This window comes from Rhinopithecus roxellana, chromosome 9 (genome assembly GCF_007565055.1).
Source record: "Rhinopithecus roxellana isolate Shanxi Qingling chromosome 9, ASM756505v1, whole genome shotgun sequence".
Lineage (NCBI taxonomy): Eukaryota > Metazoa > Chordata > Mammalia > Primates > Cercopithecidae > Rhinopithecus > Rhinopithecus roxellana.
The window spans coordinates 131,276,630-131,298,158 of NC_044557.1; the positions used below are offsets into that span (position 1 = coordinate 131,276,630).

Genomic DNA, 21,529 nt, shown 5'->3' on the forward strand with positions numbered 1-21,529 from the left:
AAGTGGATATCTCTGGGTGGTAGCACTATGCATACGTTTAAATTTTTTTTGTCTTTGTGTATTTTAACAAATTTCTACGATGAGTATGTATTACTTCAATAATAAATAAAGATATTTTGAAAAGCCATATAAGTGACACATTATTTTATTTGAAATGGTTTTGGACTTAAAGAGATAGTTTGTACACATTGTGGGTTATTCCATGTAAGTTTCAAGTTATACCTGGTTTAAATTTGTTGTCTACAAAGCTGAAAGGAGCTTTAATAATAAAAATAACAATTAGGCACGATAATCACAACCTTCCGTGAATATAGTCCTCTTCCAAACCTATGCTAGCACACATGCTGTCACACACTGGGCTTTGTTGATTATTCTTGCTCTCCTTTGTGTAGTCAGGAGGGGTATTTAATAGCCATGGATGAAAAGATTTGGCCCAAGGTCACATAGCTACTAAATGGCAGGCCTGAAACTAGATCTCCATCTAATTCTTTTCCCACCATTCTCTGTAGGAGTAAATTAAAAACTATCCTTTTTGAAAGGAAAAATGTCACAGTAGCCTTTTGCACTCCTCATGTTTGTGATTGTGTTACTGCTATTCATTCATGCTTCTGTTAAGTGTGGACAGATAGCACACCAATATCTTAGTGCATGTTATGTCCCAGGCACAATGCTGGACACTGGCCATACATTCACCCGCCTAATCCCCCACAACAACTGTGTGGTACTGACATTTTGATATCTGTTTTACAAATATAAAATCTGAAATTCACAGCACTTGAGAATTGTGGATATGAAATTGAACCCAGCTCTTTCTGACTCACACTCAAGAACACTGAAAGCAGAGCACCAGAAAAGCTACATTAGAGCTTTCTCCAGGAAGAAGAAAGCGAAATAAGCCACCCAGAAGACCTGCGCTAGAGGAAGTAAAACGAGGGACAGTTACACAAAGCTTCCCTGCCAGTGTTGGGGCTTACAGATGCACGCTGTGGTGAAAGATAAAGTCGGATTTAAATCCATTTCTGACCCTTACTACTTGTGTGACTTTGGCAGTGCCTATCTCCTCAAACCTTCAATTTCCTTCTCTGAAAGATGGAAGCATGGCAATAATAATGACAATTCTCATGAGGAATGAATGAGACAACTTATGTTGAGATCTCAGCGTGCAATTCATGGAATAAAAATAGGGTTCTGCTGATGTTAGTTTTAAATGATAATGATGCTTATGGTGATGATAATAATATTTTTTTTTTTTTTTTTTTTCTTTTGAGACGGAGTTTCGCTCTGTCGCCCAGGCTGGAGTGCAGTGGCCGGATCTCAGCTCACTGCAAGCTCCGCCTCCCGGGTTTATGCCATTCTCCTGCCTCAGCCTCCCGAGTAGCTGGGACTACAGGCGCCCACCACCTCACCCGGCTAATTTTCTGTATTTTTTAGTAGAAACGGGGTTTCACCGTGTTAGCCAGGATGGTCTCGATCTCCTGACCTCGTGATCCGCCCGTCTCGGCCTCCCAAAGTGCTGGGATTACAGGCTTGAGCCACCGCGCCCGGCCGATAATAATATTTGTAAACCTGAAGTTGCGTAGCTCTGTATAGCCAAGGAAGTGTTCTATTATGAAGCCAAAAATTTAAGTGGAGTTGAAAAGAAGCATTCTCATTGAAGTCTTCTTGAAGACTGAGATAAATTGATGAAGATTAAGAAATTATAAGAAAGATACTGTTCTAGTTTATTAGTATATTTTGCTAAAGAGGTTCTCTCTCTCTCTCTCTCTCTCTCTCTCTCTGTGCTGTGGGAATCATGTTCTTTTATGGCTTGAACATAGTATGTATGGATTTCTACTTGTTACGTCTTTTAATAGAGAAAAACTCAAAAGGAGTCAGAAGTCCCTTAAGAAAGTTAGGAGACTTCTCTTTGGTTTCTAGAGACCAGTAGAAGTATGTAGGAGAAGTATGTTTAGATGGGGAAGTTCAAGTGTTCTTTAGGTCTTGGGGCAGGGTGATGGGACACAATTGGTGGGGTGTGGTTGTGGTTTTTGAGGGCTACTGTGTTCTTACATACTTAGCTGTAATGACCCTATGGCAGAAATAGTTTGAATTATGTTTAACAATCGTTTGTCTTGCTGTTATATATTACTTTACATAAGCATCGATCCCTGAGTGATTGATTTAACAAAGATTGGATAACAAGGTTGTTGTTTTTACTTCTTGTTTTCTTTTTTGCTGTCTCCCCAGAGCTGGTTTTCTTGAGGTCTCAGTGATTGTGAGGCTTGCCGTGATACCTCTTACAGTTTCCCGTTCTTTAAAGTTAGCACGTTTGCCAGATAATCTCAGAGATGCCTCCGTCTCTCTAGCTCTGTAATTCCATCATTTTTATATTAAGATGTAATGTGTGACTCTCAGGCTTACATTGTGGACTATGCAGTTATAAGGTATTTGCTATCGAGGCCCCATGCCTCACTCAGAATGAACACTTACATTGATTCTTGAGTTAACACAATCCTCTTATTCGGAGGACTACCTTCAGCAAGAAGCCCTTGTACATTTTATGTCTTGCCAGAAATGCTTTTTGTTTGTTGGGAAGGAGCTGCACAGTCCCTCTGCACAAGGATGAGTGCAGCCTTCAGTAAGTGGTCCTTGTGCATTTCGTGCTCTCAGGATGGGTTCACGTCTGGCTAATGAGAGACTGCTTAGTGTTACTCAGGTTTAAATATTGATGCTATTATTAGAATCCAGTCTGTTTTCTGGAGAGTAAATGACCATCAGACAGAGCATCATTATTCTTAAAAATGATTTTCAGCACAGTGTAAAGGATGAGCCACGTCAGCAGCTTTTTGTGTGTGTACCATGATCACCTTCTCTCCTAATAACTTTTTCAGGAATGCCCACTTCCTTTCATTGCTATTTATATTTGTTGCATGTATTGATTTTCTTAGAGCCTTTCATTTCGTAGCATTTATTCGTATCAGACACCACGATCCCATAAGAAAAGCAAACATACCCAAAGGTGACCGGGGACTGTGCTTGTTTCCCAAACTCAGGAAAGCTTTTTGCCTCCTTGAACAGTGTGAAAATTGGTCTAGAACAGGGTATCTCATCCTCAGCACTATTGACATTTGGGCCAGATGATTCTTTATTATGGGAGGTGGTAGGGGCCTTCCTGTGTGTTGTAGTGATGCCGGGAAAACCTCAAAATCGGGTCTCAGCTCGGGGGAGTTCTTGGCTTTGCACAGGAAAGAATTTGAGAGTAAGCTGGCAGTGAAAGAAAGCAAGTTTATCAGAGCAGCAATGTATAGCAAAATGGCCCAGAGAAGCACTTGTGGATTGCTGGCTGGCTATATTTATACCCACTTTTAATTATGTACAAAATAAGGGGCAGGTTATTCACAAGCTTTCTGGAAATGGGTCAGAGAGTTCCCAGAACCATATAAGGTAACTTTTGAGCCATTTGCCGTGGCATTATTTATAAACTGCCATGGTGCTGGTGGGAGTGTCTCATGCAAATATATTATAATTAGCATATAATGAGCCATAAAGGCAACTAGAGGTCACTTTGGTTGCCATCTTGGTCCTTCTGGTTTTGGTCAGTTTCTTTGCTACACCCTGTTTTGATCAGCAGGGTTCTGACCAGGACTCAGAAAAGCAGGTCCTGCTGATCTCCTACCTCAATAGGAACTAGTGGCCCATTAGATGACAGTAGCACCCCCTCAGTTGTGAGAACCAAGATTGTCTCCTAGCATTGCCAAAGGTCCCCTGGGGGGGGCAAAATTGACCCAGTGGAGACTCACTAGTCTAGAATATATTTTTTTAAAGTATATACAAACTTCAAAATGGTATGACACTAGAAGTTTGTGAATGTAATGATTATTAGAGTCTTGTGATAATTTTTTTTCTGTGGAGTGACATGAATGTAAAACAGAATTTATTTGCCTTGTTAGAAGGCTTTCTTGATAAGACTTTAATATTGTTTTGAATTTGTTTCCCCCATTAAAATTTAAGGACTCATTATCAAAGTTTGAAAGAAGCCACAGGAAAAAAACCTTTGAACAAACCTTTGAACAAACACCGATTAACACACATGGTTGTGATGGGTTACGCTACTGTATAAGTGGTACTAGCATAGTCATTAAAGATAAGTCTTGGCCAAGCATAGTGGCTCACGCCTGTAATCCTAGCACTTTGGGAGGCCGAGGCGGGTGGATCATGAGGTTAGGAGTTCGAGACCAGCCTGGCCAACATGGTGAAACCCCGTCTGTACTAAAAATACAAAAATTAGCCGGGCATGGTGGCGGGCACCTGTAATCACAGCTACTCGGGAGGCTGAGGCAGGCAAATTGCTTGAACCTGGGAGGCAGAATTTGCAATGAGCGGAGATCACGCCACTGTTCTCCAGCCTGGGTAACAGAGTGAGACTCCTCAAAAAAAAAAAAAAAAAAAAAAAAAAAAGTCTTTGTGGTGAGGGAGGGGAGTTGAGGGGTGAGAAATTACCTATTGAGTACAATGTACATTAGTCAGGTGATGAGTTCACTAAAAACCCAAACTTCACTACTACACAGTATATCCATATTACAAAATTGTACTTCCCCCCCTAAATCTATTTTAAAAAAGACAAGACCTGGTACATAACAGACATTCCAAAATATTTGTTGAATGGGTAGATAATGGATAAATGGATGGTTGGATGAAGGATCTGCCACTGCTAACTCATATAGTCTTGGGAACAACATTTCATCAGTGATACACCAAACTGGTGGTCACAAAAGCAAAAGTGGTCACTGGGTACGAGCAGTACAGAGCCCCTTTCCATCTTCTGTGGATCCCCCACGTGCTCCTCTGCTCTTCCACCGGTTTGTTTACACTCTCTTTCCTAGGCCTATATCCTTACCTGCCTTTCCTTCTCTCTATATTTGTTGCTGAATTTATTTTCTTCAAGCTTTTCATATGGTATCATTTCTTTGTATCAGACACCATGATCTCAAGAAAAGAAACCCACCATATTTGATTGTGGATCCACATCTGGGCAATCCTGAGTGAAGAACTGCTTAATCTTTATTCTCTGGTTGTTTAAATCAAACTAGCAATGTGATTCCTAATCATCTTTGAAAATACTTCATTTTGATTTTCTAGCGTCTCATGCCTTTCTTTGATAATTTAGTCTAGAATATAAGTTTTTGGTCAGAGGAACATGTATTAATAACTGGGATAGATGGGTTTTTAACTGTGATCATGTGCTCACAGTGATGCTATTGATTCAATACTAAAAAGCATTTCCTCCATTTTATAAAGAAATTGAGGTACAGATTTGTTAAGATATAGAGCCTGATGCCTACAGGGTGAGTAGTTACATTAGGGTTAGAATTGCAGATCCTAGATGTTGAGACCAGGTTCATAGCACCAAGAGGGAGGGTGAAATTGAGGTGGGGCAGTAATCTGATAAAAAGCATTGAATCTGTAGTGCCAGAAAGTTGAAACATTTTTCTTTATGTTTTGTCACAAAAATAATTGTTGAGGGTGGCTACTTAGGGTATCAAGGCTTTGATTCAATGGGAAGAATATTTTCTCTAAAATGGACAAATTATTAATTTCAAGACCTTTCCTATGAGTTTTATTTTGGTAAGTGTTGCTCATGACCTGCTTCTCTTCTCTCTTAGACCTTCTCTCACCATGCCCCATAGGAATCTGACAGGAAGCTGCAACGTTAATTGTGGCTGTAAAATACACGAGTATGAGCCAGTCTGTGGATCAGATGGAATTACATACTTTAACCCTTGTCTGGCTGGCTGTGTTAATAGTGGTAATCTTAGCACTGGGGTGAGTATATTTCACAAGTTCCTCTTCTGTTAGTCCAACATCCTGTGACAAGGATGTGATGAAATTCATATGCAAGAATTTCATATGAAATGACTTCAGTCTTTCTTTTCAAGAGGCTCCAAGTAACTTACAAAATACCTCTGACGAAAACCTCGAGGAGAGAAAGTTATGCATTGCTATTATTTTATTTTCCAGGGATGACTGGAACATTTGGGTGCAGGGATTTGGTTCCATATCAGCGTTCTCCTACTTTATATTCTGTGCCAACTCAGTGAAACTTGATAAGGTTGAGCTCTGGGCCTGCCATTTGTTTCTCTGACAGGGCTCTTGTGATGGATTTGAAGGTCAAGATGACCACATTTGGTGCTGATAGAAGAGAATAGGAAAGCACCTCCCCTGACTGGAGTCTGTGAAGATGGGCGATGGCCATTTTTCATACAGTATCAGTTCAGTTCAGGCTTAAAAAAAACTTTCAAAGTAAAGATATTTCTGACAGTTCAAGAATAGGCTATTTTGAGAATTCCCTTTCCTGTAAATTATAAATGGGCTGTAATACTGTGGGAGAAGGTTTTCATATTTTACTCAGTTTCTTTCTTTTTTCTTTCTTTTTTTTTTTTTTTTTTTTGAGATGGAGTTTCGCTCTTGTTGTCCAGGCTGGAGTGCAATGGCATGATCTCAGCTCACTGCAACCTCCGCCTCCCAGGTTCAAGCGATCCTCCTGCCTCAGCCTCCCTAATAGCTGGGATTACAGGCACGTGCCACCACGCCTGGCTAATTTTGTATTTTTAGTAGAGACGGGGTTTCTTCATGTTGGTCAGGCTGGTCTTGAACTCCCAACCTCAGGTAATCCATCTGCCTCGTCCTCCCAAAGTGCTGGGATTATAGGCTTGAGCCACAGCACCTGGCCTCTACTCAGTTTCTTATTGAGCACGGTTTGATTCTCTGTGAAGAACAGATTGTAGGAAGTTGCTTTCACTAAAAGGTTAAAATGCATGTGCTTGTTCTGTGCAGGTGATAAGGGATTATACCATCCACTGAATGTTTTAGGGATATTGTTTATGATGTCTGAGTTTTAAACTGCATTGATAAATTGAGAATTCCTGTTGTTTGTTCCCCATCATATAACTGGTGAGCTCCACTGTGTCGCCATGTTGAAAGGGTGAGATCTGTTCTCCTGGTGGCTAAGTCCTTCCTTGAGAGTGAGTGCTCATCCTTTAAAAAATGCCAGCAGTCTTTTGAGCATGGCAGCCAAACAGTGCCCCATCTCCATACTTATTCTTACCACTGCTTCAGGTATTCAAGGTTGCAATGAAGGCCAGCTCAGCTGGTGTCCATTTAGTGTGACTCTGTCAGAGTCCAGGAGCAGTACTGGATGGGGGCTGTGGCAGTCAAGTTCCATCCATGGAGCTGGTTGCTCTTCTGTAGGGAGTAGGGCACCAGCTAATTATAGGGACTAAGAAGATGTTTAAAATGGAAGCATCAGAATGTACATTAACTTAGCCACTATGGAAAGCAGTTCGGAGATTTCTCAAATCTCATTCCTGGGTATGGATCCAAAAGAAAACAAATCATTCTACCAAAAAGACACATGCACTTGTATGTTCATCACAGCACTATACACAAGAGTAAAGACATGGAATCGACTTAGGTGCTCATCGGTGATGAATTTGATAAAGCAAATGTGATGATATACACCATGGAGTACTGCACAGCCATAAAAGAGAATAAAATCATGACCTTGGCAGCAACATGGATGCAGCTGGAGGCCATTATCCTAAGTGAATTAATGCAGGAACAGAAAACCAAACACTACATGTTCTCACTTAGAGTGGGAGCTAAACATTGGGTACTCACGGACACAAAGACGGAAACAATAGACACTGGAGACTTACTAGTGGGGGAGGTGGGGAGGGAGGTGTGAAAAACTACCTGTTGGGAACTATGCTCATGACTTGGGTGATGGGATCATCTGTACACCAAACCTCAGCATCACGCAATAGACCCATGTAACAAACCTGCACATGTACCCCCTGAATCTAAAATAAAAGTTGAAAAAGAAAAGAAAATGGAACACCAATGAGATGTTTACTATTATTGGTGCTGAAGTCATCACGGTTGCATTATGAATTCTCTGCATTTAATAGATGTTTACTTTAGGGCCCCCTGTGTGCCCAGAGTTGTGCTAGGTGCTCTGTGAGCACAAAGAAAAATAAGGTTTGATTCTGGTTTTTGAGGGGCTTCTCTATTTGGAGAGCCCAAGAGTTAACAGCAATTGAGGCAGAATATAATGTTGACAAAAATGAGTCTGCGGAATGTGAATGGTATTGAATGTTGAAAGCTTCTTAGGAAAGTTTAGGTTTAAACAATTTTGACCAGCAGACTTTGGTTCTGTTAGACACACACTTGAGATCCTTACTGTTATCAATGATGAAGTTACTTTCAATGAAATATTTTGTGTTTTAAAAAATATTCGAGCTATTTTAGAGTGCTTTTACTTAACTTTGTCTTAATATTCCTATGCCCCATTAGCTTTTGAGGGGCACACAACTGATCTTTATTTTGCTCACTTAGATACGGAATTATACAGAATGCACCTGTGTCCAAAGTCGACAAGTGATCACTCCGCCCACCGTGGGACAGCGCAGTCAGCTCCGTGTGGTTATTGTCAAGACTTATCTCAATGAGAATGGCTATGCTGTGTCTGGAAAATGTAAACGGACCTGCAATACCCTTATCCCATTCTTAGTTTTTCTTTTCATAGTCACCTTCATCACAGCTTGTGCCCAACCATCGGCCATCATAGTAACACTTAGGTGAGAAGAGCATTCAACTTCCGGGGTGGGTTCTGTACTTAGAATTTCCAGAGCACATAATCCAGAGAAGGGGCTTATGTGGTAAATCGTAGAGCAAAGCAAAATTAGCATGTGCAGGAGGACGCTCAGATATTTGCCGGGTGAACTTAAGAGGGATTTTTCCCTTTTGGGAAGGGAAAGGAAGGTTGTAACATTCCATACTTTGGAAGGTTCTTTTATTCAATTGGGTTATATTCTTAATGTATAACGAAACTTCTTTTGATGTTTTTGATTCCTGAAGTCTCTGCCCTATGAGGTTCAACTTCAGCAGTTGAAAGTCATCACTCTGTTAGCTATGAGAAGCTGGACCCCAGAGGAGGGCAGGAGTAATTTGGGAAAGTTGCTAAATCGTGCATACAGCAAAGGCTATTATCTTCAACCTTATAGATAGTTACTACCTTCGGGATCAGTGGTGATTTATGCTGGGCTTGCAATTTGAAATGCTGAGTTCATTAATTTCACTATCATACAAAATTTCAGAGTTGAGTCAAGAAAAGGGCATATTGGGAAATGTGATTTCTCTCTCTCTCTCTTTGCTTTTTTTTTTTAGTTTTTCAGGCTGTGCTTTCTTTGCCATGTCTTGTTTGGATTTTTTGTTGATAAGAGAACACAGAAGCTACTTTTTTCCTATTAAAAATGTTGGCACTGATGTTCCTGAACCAAAATGAGGGTTGGGCTGCTATTTTTCACAGTGCAATAATGAGATCCAGATGAACTGGGAAGAAAGAGAGTTTTTATTTCTGTAACCAGTTACAGGGAGAAGGCCTGGAAATTATCACCAGACCAACTCAAAATTACGAAGTTTATTAGAGCTTATATACATTCTAAGCTCTCTGTCTATGTGTAAGTGTGCATTCATTTAAAGACATAAGTGATTAATTTCTTTTAACCTATAACCAAGGTCTGAATCTTGAAGACCTTCTTCTGGAGTCTCAGTAAGTTTACTTAATCTAAATGGGTCCAGGTGCTGAGGTGATTACCCTTATCTTATCGCCTGCTAAATCACGGAGGTTTGGGGAGTTCCTTCAGACCCCCAATAAACTTGTTTGTGGAGGCCTAGGGAGTTTTTGCAGACCCCCAATAAAACTTGTTTAATCCTAAATGGATCCTCTTAAGAATTCCTTCATTGTTTTGTCATGCTTTAAGTCCCAGGAAAGACCTAGGCAAAACTCTTGGTGGGCTTTTGTTACATTCCAGCATTTGTATAAGGGCACTGGCTTTTAATATTTAACTTAACCACTCAGCCAGTACTGAAACAGTTGTTATGGAGGCCTGCCACACTGATGCATTCACATCGGTGTGTTGATATTTGCAGTAAGGACTGCAGTGGACAAAGGAACTGGTGAAGCCAGAAGAGCACACCCATGGGTCTGGGCAGCTTCAGGGGCATTAGGGGGTGCAGTGCAGGGAAGGAGTGAAGAAAGGGAGTCAGTTCTTACTCTTCCTCGAGGCTCCTCAGATGCCACAATGCTGGGCACCTTGCAGGAAGCGCCTGCTGAGATGTCATTGCTTAGCAAGGGCAGTGGGCTGCACCAGGCGTATTCTGGCTTCTTTCCCACTGGGTGCTGAATCAGGCATTTCCAAGCAAAGCTGTTCCTTGACAGCCAGATAGTGGTGCATGAAAGGCCCACTCATTTGTTTACTCATTTCTTCCAGCAGCAGATATTTATGGAATAACAACTTGTGTGCAGCACTTTGCAAATTGCTATGAGAAATAAAGAAATTAGGGAAAAGGTGACAAGGGCACTAGTCTTGGGAAAGTTCCCATTATATACCATACTCTCATGGGTATGCGATGGAGAGGATAAGGTATTGTAGCATTTAAAAAGACATATGAATCATTCATAAATTTACTCAAATAATCTCATTCTTTGCACCTTAATTCCTCAAGAGATATTAAATAACCCATAGGCTACTTTTTCCTTTAGTGTTCATACATGGCAAATAGCCAGCTGGCTTCTAACCTAAAATTTCAGAAAAGGAACCCTTTAATCTTTGCTAATTACAAAACCGGTAGACTCCAATCTTCCTGCCACATGGGAATAACTTGGAGTGTAAGTTTTTAAAAAAGAAAAAAAGACGTGGTTGGAAGGCTTATGCTTCTTCTGAAGTTTGACTTGTTTCTTATACATTTTTTGAATATACTTTTATTCGTTACTCTTTTTTCTTCCTGTTTTGGAAGAATTATTGGAGTAATTTTCAATGTACACATCTACCACTCTGGAAGATGCAGGCACACACGCAAAAAAACAAAAATGAAAACAAAAAACTCCCACAGTATTTAGGATGAAATTCTATAATTAAAAAAAAAAAGGATCTGATTTTGGAAGCTCAGTTAGAGGCATTTCAGCTTCTTCAGCCAAGAGCCTTTAACCTTCCACCAGTATTTATGTAGAAATAGTTAGGAGTTAGTCAGAGTTTCTTTGGTGTCTGCATTGGGAAGATCTTTATTCAGTGATTTAGCCACCAGCAATCTTATGTGGCTATTGTTAGTAAATAATAGTGAGTTAAATATTTTGGCATGGTATCTCTTTAGTCCCTGGCTCTTCACAAAGCTGACTTGATTTGACATTCATTTTCTTGGGGCTACTATTTAAAAAACATTTCCTTCTTTCCCTTCACTGCAGGTCCGTAGAAGATGAGGAGAGACCTTTTGCACTGGGAATGCAGTTTGTTTTGTTGCGAACACTTGGTATGTCCCTGAATTTCCAAGTGTGCCTCTTAGTTCCTCTTTGCAGATGGCAAATTTTCACTGTCCTTTAAAAATGGCAAGTCACGTCATTTATTACCATGAGTAAGATTTTACAGGTTAGTGGTGAGGGTACAACTTCCCTATTTTCTGATTTGAACTAGAAGCTGACAGGTTCTGTTGTTTGATGAAACAAAACAAAACCAGCGTTAGGTTAGTTTCTTTTCCATTTTGAACATAAACTTGGACAAAATTCCCCAACGTTTTGCACAGTAAGAAATAGGAAATCAAACAATTTGTCAAGGATTTGTAATCCTAGCATTCTGACCCCTTTATGCCTTTTTACTATGAAAGCAATAGAAATCGGTCTTTATTTGCGAAGTTTTCAATTCCTTACTTCATTATAGTAATGTTATTGGACTAAACAAAGAGGATACCTATCATATTTTCTGAGAAAAATAAAAAACTTTAGAAAGGAAAAGAAAGGTGCCCAAAGTGACATATAGGGACTGCCTTATAAGTCTTTACTTATCAAAAAGAGAAGCTCAGTGGTGCTGTGTCCATGTGACAAACCACAGAGTACATTTGTGCAGGAGGAATATAGGTCTTATTTTTACAAACACCACAGCACTCTGTGAGTTCTTGAGACAATGGGAAATAAGCATGTAAAATGCAATGTTCCTTTGATCAATTTCAATGTATTTTTAATTGATATCCTTGTCTTCAAGCTTATTTTTCCTTTTATAATTTCTTTTTCTTAAGTGGCAGTCTGTCATTTTCTTCAGCTGTTATTTTCTCCTCAGTCATCAGTGTTATTGTCTACAAGACAAAAAAATTGTTTTTTGATTCAAATTTCTTATTTCAGTTTTGAAGAGGTAATGTTTAAAAAGGGCATCTTCTGGCCGGGCGCGGTGGCTCAAGCCTGTAATCCCAGCACTTTGGGAGGCCGAGACGGGCGGATCACGAGGTCAGGAGATCAAGACCATCCTGGGTAACACGGTGAAACCCCGTCTCTACTAAAAATACAAAAACTAGCCGGGCGAGGTGGCGGGCGCCTGTAGTCCCAGCTACTCGGGAGGCTGAGGCAGGAGAATGGCGTGAACCCGGAGGCGGAGCTTGCAGTGAGCTGAGATCTGGCCACTGCACTCCAGCCTGGGCGGCAGAGCGAGACTCCGCCTCAAAAAAAAAAAAAAAAAAAAAAAAGGGCATCTTCTGACCCCCTAAAGCACTAATCCCTCTGGCATTCTCCATTTGTCGTATGTTGTTGTTGATGGCCCAGTCCAAAAATAAGCTCTTTTCAATAAGCCCCAGGAGGAAAATGCTTCTAGTTCCATGTGATGAGTGGCTTGTTTTTGTTTTGTTTTGTTTTGTTTTTTTTTTGGTACTAATAAGACTTTGAGGGTACCATTTTTAAAAAAGCATGCTGTTTAAAGGAAATCCTGACGCACTCAGATATAGTGAAAAAGTCTGCTTTAGGCTGGGTGCAGTGGCTCACGCTTTAATCCCTGCACTTTGGGAGGCCGAGGCAGGTGAATCACCTGAGGTCAGGAGTTCGAGACCAGCCTGGCCAACATGATGAAATCCTATCTCTACTAAAAATACAAAGAAATTAGCTGGGTGTGGTGGTGCGTGCCTGTAATCCCAACTATTCAGGAGGCTGAGGCAAGAGAATTGCTTGAACCTGGGAGGTAGAGGTTGCAGTGAGCCAAGGTAGAGCCACTGCACTCCAGCCTGGGCAACAAGAGCAAAACTCTGTCTAAAAAAAAAAAAAAAAATCTGTCTTGTAGTTCTTGTTAAAAGTTAAACAGTATTATTTAGAAATAAGGAGATTTGTTAACCAAAGAGATAATTGAATAAGAAAAGATATATATATATATATATACACGCACACACATATATATATACACACACATACATATATATATATATATATTTTTTTTTTTTTTTTTTTTGAGACAGAGTCTTGCTCTGTTGCCCAGGCTGGAGGGCAGTGGCACAATCTCAGCTCACTGCAACCTCTGCCTCTAGGGTTCAAGTGTTTCTCCTGCCTCAGCCTCCCAAGTAACTGGGATTACAGGCATTTGCCACCATGCTTGGCTAATTTTTGCTTTTTTTTTTTTTTTTTTTTTTTTTTTTTTTTTAGTAGAGATGGGTTTTCACCATGTTGGCCGGGCTGGTCTTCAGCTCTTGACCTCAGGTGATCCACCCGCTTTGGCCTCCCAAAGTTCTGGGATTACAGATGTGAGTCACCATGCCTGGCCAGAAAAAGGTAATTTCTTTTTTTTGCTTTGCCCCTCTCTGATGCCATGGAGTTGGGGTAATTTGATATGATTTAGAGGTAAAGGTGAGTCCACACATGTATGCCACAGCATCAAGAATAAGTGGAGGGAGAACATTTCAGGCATTTGTTATTTAATTCAACTTTATTTTAACTTCTATGGATTGTGAAAAAGTCTAGTTGGGCCAACAAGCCAGTTTTCATTTCCCCCCAAATTCTGAAGCAGAAAAGGAGTTAAAAAAAAACTTTAATAATATTAAAATTAAACCAATAGACTTTATTTTAAATAAAAACAACTTATTGAAAATGTATCACTCACAGCTTCCTGGATTATCAGCCCACCTATCCTCTCTGCCTTCCTTTCTGTCTTCCTGGCTCCCTTCCTTCTTTCTCTCTTTTATTCCTTCCTCCCTCTTCTCTCCTATCTTCCGTAAATTTTTACTGAGGTCTTTGGGATGCAAAGAATAAAAAGCATGGCCTCTGCCTTGAAGAAGCTTATGGAGTGACAGATTTGCAAACATTTAAAATACTATGTGATAGTTAATAAAATGGAGGTAGATACAAAATGCAGTGAGAATATGATGGCATCTGAGTAAGTCAGGAATTTAAAGGGAGCATAGATATTTGCAAGGTGAATGAGTTGGGGGAACATTCTGACAAAGGGAGTAGCATGTGATGAAGGAGTCTATGTACTAGGCAGACTTTTTTTTCTCATTGAATTAAGGAAGTGTCTATATCATAGCCCAGACGACGAAGCTACTATTCATCTCAGATGTTTCATAAACTTCAAGGATGAAATTTATGCCATAATAAAGTTCCTTTATATATATAATTTCTTGGATTTATAAGTGCTTTTATAAAGTTGCCATTTTATGTGGTGTTTGACTCACAGGAGCTGCTGCTTTTCTCGTACTCTTCCTGCATCCAAAGACTAGTGCCCAACCCACAAGAACTAAGTGTATTGAATTTCGGTGGGTAATAAAGGGTTCTAGTGTAGCCTGTTGAATACTTAATGACAAAATCCGATTTTTAGGTTTAAAAGTATTCTCTAATTGTATTTTTAGCAATATCCCTGTTTTCAGCTTTATTGAGGTATAATTGACAAATAAAATTGTATCTACTTAAAGTGTACAACATGTTCATTTGATCGTAAAAAGCAACAGTGCATTCTGGGTGGCAAACTCGATTTTAAATGTTTATCAAATAGCGAATGCTTTTATGATAAATATATTGTGATAAAATGTGATGTGTCTTTAAAAAAATCTAGTAACATAAGAAAATCTCACCCATCAACTAGTTTTAGAGCACACAAGTACCTTGCTAATTTACAAATCTGTTCTCCCTTGTAAGACGTGCTAAGTCTTCGTATTTTCTTCTTTCCCTCTCTAGCATACATTCCTACTCCAATCTACTTTGGAGCAGTCATTGACACCACCTGCATGCTCTGGCAACAGGAGTGTGGCGTGCAGGGTTCTTGCTGGGAGTACAACGTGACGTCGTTTCGTTTTGTGTATTTTGGTTTGGCGGCCGGCCTCAAATTCGTTGGCTTTATTTTTATTTTTCTGGCCTGGTACTCCATAAAATACAAGGAGGATGGACTCCAGAGGCGGAGGTGGAGAGAATTCCCCCTGAGCACCGTGAGTGAGAGAGTGGGCCACCCCGACAGTGCCCGGACTAGATCTTGCCCAGCTTTCAGCACCCAGGGAGAATTCCACGAAGAGACTGGTCTGCAAAAAGGGATCCAGTGCGCAGCACAGACCTACCCGGGGCCCTTCCAGAAGCAATAAGTTCCGCTGCGGACCCGGGGCTGGAAGAGAGCCCAGCTGCCCTGGAGCCGCCCTCCTGAAGCTTGAAAATGGAAGAATTTAGTTTTGTTGGTTGAGTTGAAAATGGCGACTTGAGAAACAACCGTGCCTTCTTTTCTTTATTTCTTTTTTTAACCTCTACAGACACAGTCCTCAAACCAACAAAACTCAGAAACACAGCCGCTATTCATTGAGGGCTGGATACCTCAACAAGACTGAGAGCCTTTCCCCGCTTCTCTCCAAGAAGGAGAAGTTCAGCTAGATTTGTTCCCGTTTCCGTTGTGTTAATTTAAAGCTCATGCTCCCCTACGGTATAGGCTGAGGTACACGGTTAACAAAATCATGGGAAGGGGAATGGCGGTGCATATCATTAACTAACGCTCCACACAAAGGTGAGCTTGCCCAGGACTTGGCATTTCCAAATCAAAGTTTTTAGATATGAACACCTACTGTGAGTTCTGCTACAAAGCACAAATGAATTTGTCTCAACTATGCAATTTGATTGGAAAAATGTATGTGCAGCATGTTACGTTTACTTTCACAGAATAAAGCAGATATGTTTCTGAAAAGAGGAAGCTGAACTTTCCATCCAGTACTGTTAATAGCATTTTAAGCCATAGCAGAGTTATAAATCAGGTAGAATTTGTCAGATGCTTCACAGGAACCATAGGCATAGTGTGATAGAAGGAACAGCTACTTCAGGTCAGAGGGCACATTCTCTTTTAGCCTGCCTGCCCCATCCTAAGATAAAGAGGCTGCTGAATCATAAATCTGATAGCTTAAATATCAACTCCAGTATTCTTTTGTAAGGGGCTTTAAAAATAGTGTGCTAAACAATATGGCTAGAAACTGTAATTTGAAATGCATAATAAGGAAAGAAAATGACAGCTTTCTCATCCAAGAAAATTGTTGCAGAAATTTTCTTTAGCTCTACCGGCCCACAAAGTCACTGGGAAAAGTCCCACCTGAGTATTTTAGTTATATATTGAAAGCACTGGCAAATCTGTGTGGTTTTCTTTTTTTCTGGACGGAAAATTGCTGTGGCTGTTCCTGAAAATGAGTACTTATATCAGGAAATCTGTGCCTGAGATATGAAAATCACTTTGCATACAGGAGGAGGGAGATCTGTGTTCTGGAACAGAATATGATCTTAAGTAATTGTTGAAAATTATGTAAAATAAATCAGTCCATTCTATTGAACCCTACCTTATCAGAGTTGGAATCATTTTATACTACCCTTTGATTCCCTCTTACTGTAAGTTTCTGGCAGTGATTCTGAGAGAAGATTTTTCTGTTACTAAATGTACTTTGGGTTCATTATCCATCATTCTTTTCAGTACCTCCCAGCACATCACTTTGACGTAAGCATCATACAGAATGCTTTCTACATGGCTCTTAAGATAGATGCTTCCTGACGCCGCTAGCGAATTGATAGCAAGTTAGCTCATGGGTTCTGGCTGCAAGGGAGTGTAAGGGCCAAATGCTGATATAATTGTGAACTTTTTCTAACAAGGAGCCTATGGTCATGGAGGGCTAATTAGGGAAATGTTTTTCTCTTCTGGTTTACCCTTATCCCCAGAAGAGATGTGACTGACAGACTGTTCCATGATTCAGGCTTCTGCTCTCTATCCTTGCTTGACTGCGCAGGTGGAATTGTGCAAATACTCCTGGGCATAAGGCTGTTTCCCACTCTTCCTAGGAATGACATTGGTCAAGCTGTTCTCTTGGTTGCGTGCAGTTTGCGTTAACACTGTTAGACTGAACAATGTCTACAAGGGGTGGAGCTAGTGGTCTCAGGGGCTAAGGACTTCCCTCTGGCTCTTGGGCTTGGCTCTCGGGGAAGTGAGGATTCTTGCTTGGTTAAGACTGTAATTGCACCAGTAATTGTCAAACTATGGCCAATGTGGCATATATTGGAAGTATTCAAAAAATCTTGCTGATTCAGAAAACCTTGCTGATTGATGTAGTGTCTCCTCTGGGGCCTCACGGTTCCCCTTTACCCTCTGTGGGAGAGCTTTGATCCTTTAAAGGAGAAAGTTTCCTTTGGTGTGGGAGTTAAATATATGTAGGTTGGAGAGGTGTGGTGTTTTCTTAATTTTCCTCTGATCATTAAGATACTGCATTGAGAGAATTTTGGTGGGATTGGCACTTTTTCTGGTAGCTAAGATTGCTGGACTCAGCACGGGGTAGTTAGAGAGCCCCCTTACTCCACTTGCTGCCTTGAACAGTCATCCAGTTCGGCGATCTGACCAGGTGCCAGGTATCTTCAGGTGGCATTTTACCTGACTGCCATCTGCCACTCCATAACATCCTTTGGGATGATTAGGCCAGAACTCAAAGAAATGGGCCTGAAATGTGCACCACAGTGTTAATATTGTACTTCCTCAAGTATCTGCTCCTTGTTAATAGCAGGTATTTCATTAATGCGTTGTTGGTGAATGTAGACTAAGTAGTAAAAATCATGAGAAAATAAAGCTTTGGAATATGTACCAATTAAGAGTTGTTCACAAAATACTTGGGCCTATGGTAGCATCATTGGAATATTACATAGCCAACTGAAGTGACTATTTTGTAGATGATACCATTTAATTGTATATATAGGGTCTTATATGTTTCTTAATAAATTAATCACATTACTTTATAGTCACAGCTCCTATTAGAAGTTTTAATGAAGACTCTCCATGACCTTAGGCTTCAAATTACTTGTTTTGGAAAAGGTCATTTTGTTCCTTTATAAACTGTAAATTAATATATTATTTAGCTTTAATATGCAAATACAATATCCTTGAGTTCATCCTATTAATTTAGAAACTCCCAGGAGGTAAGATGGGTGGTTGGAGCACATTCTTTGGTTATTTTCATTAGCATTAAGTCCTTATTCTTTATAGGTGGATTTAATTCTTGAAAATATTCAAAAGTAATTCAGAATCAAGGTGTTGGGGATGGAGAGAAAGGAGGAACAGAGAGGAAACAATTTAGCATTTGTTGAGTGTTGAAGATTTGTAGAGCATTTTGTCAAGCACTTAATATATATCATCATTCATTTTGATCCTCTTAATTACCTGGCAAAGCTTTGATTCTTTTTTTCTTTTCTTTTTTTTTTTTTTGAGACAGAGTCTTGTGCTGTCACCCAGGCTGGAGTGCAGTGGCATGATCTCGGCTCACTGCAACTTCCGCCTCCTGGGTTCAAGTGATTCTCCTGTTTCAGCCTCCTGAGGAACTGGGATTATAGGTGTGTGACACCATACCAGCTATTTTTTTTTTCTGTTTTTAATAGAGAGAGAGTTTCACCATGTTGACCAGGCTGGTCTTGAACTCCTGACCTCAATCAAGTGATCCACCCGTCTCAGCCTCCCAAAGTGCTGGGATTACAGGCATAAGCCACATGCCCGACTGATTTTATTATTTTTTAAAAAACATAAAAGAACTCATTTAGGTTTGTAAAGAATGGCAAAGTCAGGATTCAGACATAGATTTCTCTCACTCCATTATTCATTTTTTACACTACACAATGCATACAATAGCTTTTGGTTAACAAAGGCAAGGTGTGACTATAAAATCGTGAGGTTAAAGCTTTCAATTTTTTGATATTTTACCATTTCTGAAGAGTAGAGAGGTTTTTTTTCTGTAAATAAAAAAAAAAAAACTGTGGAAACATCTGTAGGAAATATCACCATTTAATGTTTAACTAGATTTTCAAGGTAAATTTACATTTATTTAGCTAAATGGTTATATTAAAGTTATTTGTCATAACATACCTCAAATATTTATTTATAGTTCGTATTTAATACAGAACAAATTCAGTCTTCGTGTTAACATCAGGTCTCAGCAGAGTTCTGAAATGAAACATTATGAAGAAAGGTAGTTCAGATTTGTTGAATCTGAGCTTTAGGGATTTCAGGTGTATGTTTTTTTTAATTTTCCTTGTTCAGAATATTAACATTTCCATTAGTTTTTTGATGAATATCAGTTTTAAGATTCCTAATAAGGGTTTTAAATGAACACACACAAAATACATATCAAACCACTGATCCCGATTGTTCCCTTTAGTCACTGTGACATTGTTACCTTTAGTTGCATGCATTTGGAAATGTCAGCCTTCAGAGAAGGGGGAGTTACCTGGAGTAAGGCCTCATGGATGTCATGCAGTCCTCCATGTTCACCAACCACCAAGAAAATTCTTCTTCAGTCCACAATTCCAGCTTCGTTCTTTGGTGGACTTGGAGCCAGAAAGTTTCTTTTTGGTCCTGTTTTGTAGAAACCGTGCATTTACCACGGAGAAGCTTTAGCGTTTGGATGGAGCTGAAGCACTGGTGGGAATTCCCTAGTGCACGCAGGAGCAGGAGGCAAGCCCAAGCCTCAAGTGGTAGCCAATTATATTTTGCGATTGTGTATGTACTTAAAACATCAGAGATGGCACGGCACATGAATATAACAATCGATATGTAGGTGCATACTGAGTATTCTAAGTAGCAGATAGATGCCAAAATACTGTATAATCCCAGAACTGCCTAAACTGCAGGTTTGCTAGTTCTCTGTCATGCAGACCAGTAGGTAGCCTTTCCACACATTTGTGTTTTCTCTTCCACAGTAAGAGAGTGCCGTGGCTGGCAGGCACAGGTAGTTGCCTCGTGTACTTTATCTTTTTGTCTTTTTCTCTTCTTCATCTTTTGGGATGCTGCTGGCTGTATCTGTCCCAAACTTCTTGTTGCATTAGAATCAGATCTGTGTATGTTTGAGGAGGTTTTATTTTAAAGACTTCATTTTTACTCAGCTCTAGGAAGGGTCAAAACAAAACAAAAAACCAAAAGACACAAAACCCTCCCTAGGTGTTTGCTTTTGCAACATTAAAGAAAACGCTTTGGTGCTAAAAAGTGTTTAATGATGCATGTTCACCATGAAAAAGCGGCACTGAATTCACAGCATTTCACTGCTAAGGGACTGCATGTAATTTTTCTTTGGAAATCTGAAGAATTTTCCAGAAAACAAGCATCCATTACTCTTATTTCAACAGTAACTCCATGAACTCTATGCTGCAAAAACAAAGCGTGTAAGGGGGAATACTTTTCTATGGAATACTCAGTGCTTTTGATATTTATTTTAGCAAGAATAACCAGATGCTAAAAATAATTTCAGAGAGAGGTAGAAAAAATATTTCAGATTATCTTTTCTTATTTCTTCTCCAAAAAGCTTACACCCGTGTAAGGTATTTTTAACACTGGGGTTTTGAAGGTGTTATCTTTTCTGGTATCCTATCATTACATGCTAAAATTGAAGGAGAAAATATTATTGAAAACTAAAGTAATTGCAGGGACACATTAAACCAAAGGGGTGAACAAAAGAGGTTTAAAGTTTCTATCTAGAAATGAAAAATAAGAATCATTGGCAAGACTAGTACCAATTACTGGCAATTGGTAATTGATAACTGGTAAGAGTAGTACCAAATAATGGGCATTTTTCTTAAAACACATACCTCTACCCCAGACCCCAAATGTTAATTTAGAATCATGAAACAGGCAGGTCAGGCTCTGACTCTTTTGTTTAAGGAAATGTAGTACTGTGTCAACTAAACTGGCATTAGGTTCTTAGTGGAGCGTGTGTTCTCTCTCTGTGTGTGTGTGTGTGTGTTTGTGTAGAAGTGTGTTTGTGATGAAAGGCTGTTTTGCATTGTTGCATAAAGAAGTTTGATTTTGTGATTTTTAAAATGATATTTATTTGGAGACTTCTTAGGGTAATTTAAAAGATGCATAATTTCCATGTGTTTAATGAAATCTGTTGTCGATGTACTAATAAATCTTGGTTTACAGCATCTTGAATACTTGATTATTGAAAATTAAGAAAAAAGTTAAAAATGAATAAAGTGTGTTGGACTGAAATGAAATTGTTTCTAGAACTTTGTTGTTTGAAGAGATGAAGCAATGAGATCGATGCAATTGTCCACCCCTCCTACAAAATTAACTCCATACCTAACTGTTAACTCTACCTTGAAGCAGAATGTTCTATGTGTAAAGTTCTAGGAGTATAGTTTTAAGAGCCATAGCATGTTTTTTTATTGAGTCTCCAAAGATAATAATTTTAAGTAATTCATCACTTATGTATTCAA

General features: G+C 39.6%; 1 protein-coding gene across 2 annotated transcripts in view; it reads left to right on the top strand.

Annotated features, from left to right (window-relative positions):
- The window catches only part of SLCO5A1 (solute carrier organic anion transporter family member 5A1), a 160,974-nt gene extending 139,672 nt beyond the window's left edge, over positions 1–21,302 (top strand). For both annotated transcript variants that reach the window (XM_010375049.2, XM_030938208.1), the window contains 4 exons: positions 5,643–5,802; positions 8,374–8,615; positions 11,282–11,346; positions 15,011–21,302. In XM_010375049.2, the coding sequence (XP_010373351.2) occupies positions 5,643–5,802; positions 8,374–8,615; positions 11,282–11,346; positions 15,011–15,408 (865 nt within the window). In that variant the 3' untranslated portion in view covers positions 15,409–21,302. The remainder of the gene's footprint in view (positions 1–5,642; positions 5,803–8,373; positions 8,616–11,281; positions 11,347–15,010) is intronic.
- Positions 21,303–21,529: the final 227 nt, after the last annotated feature.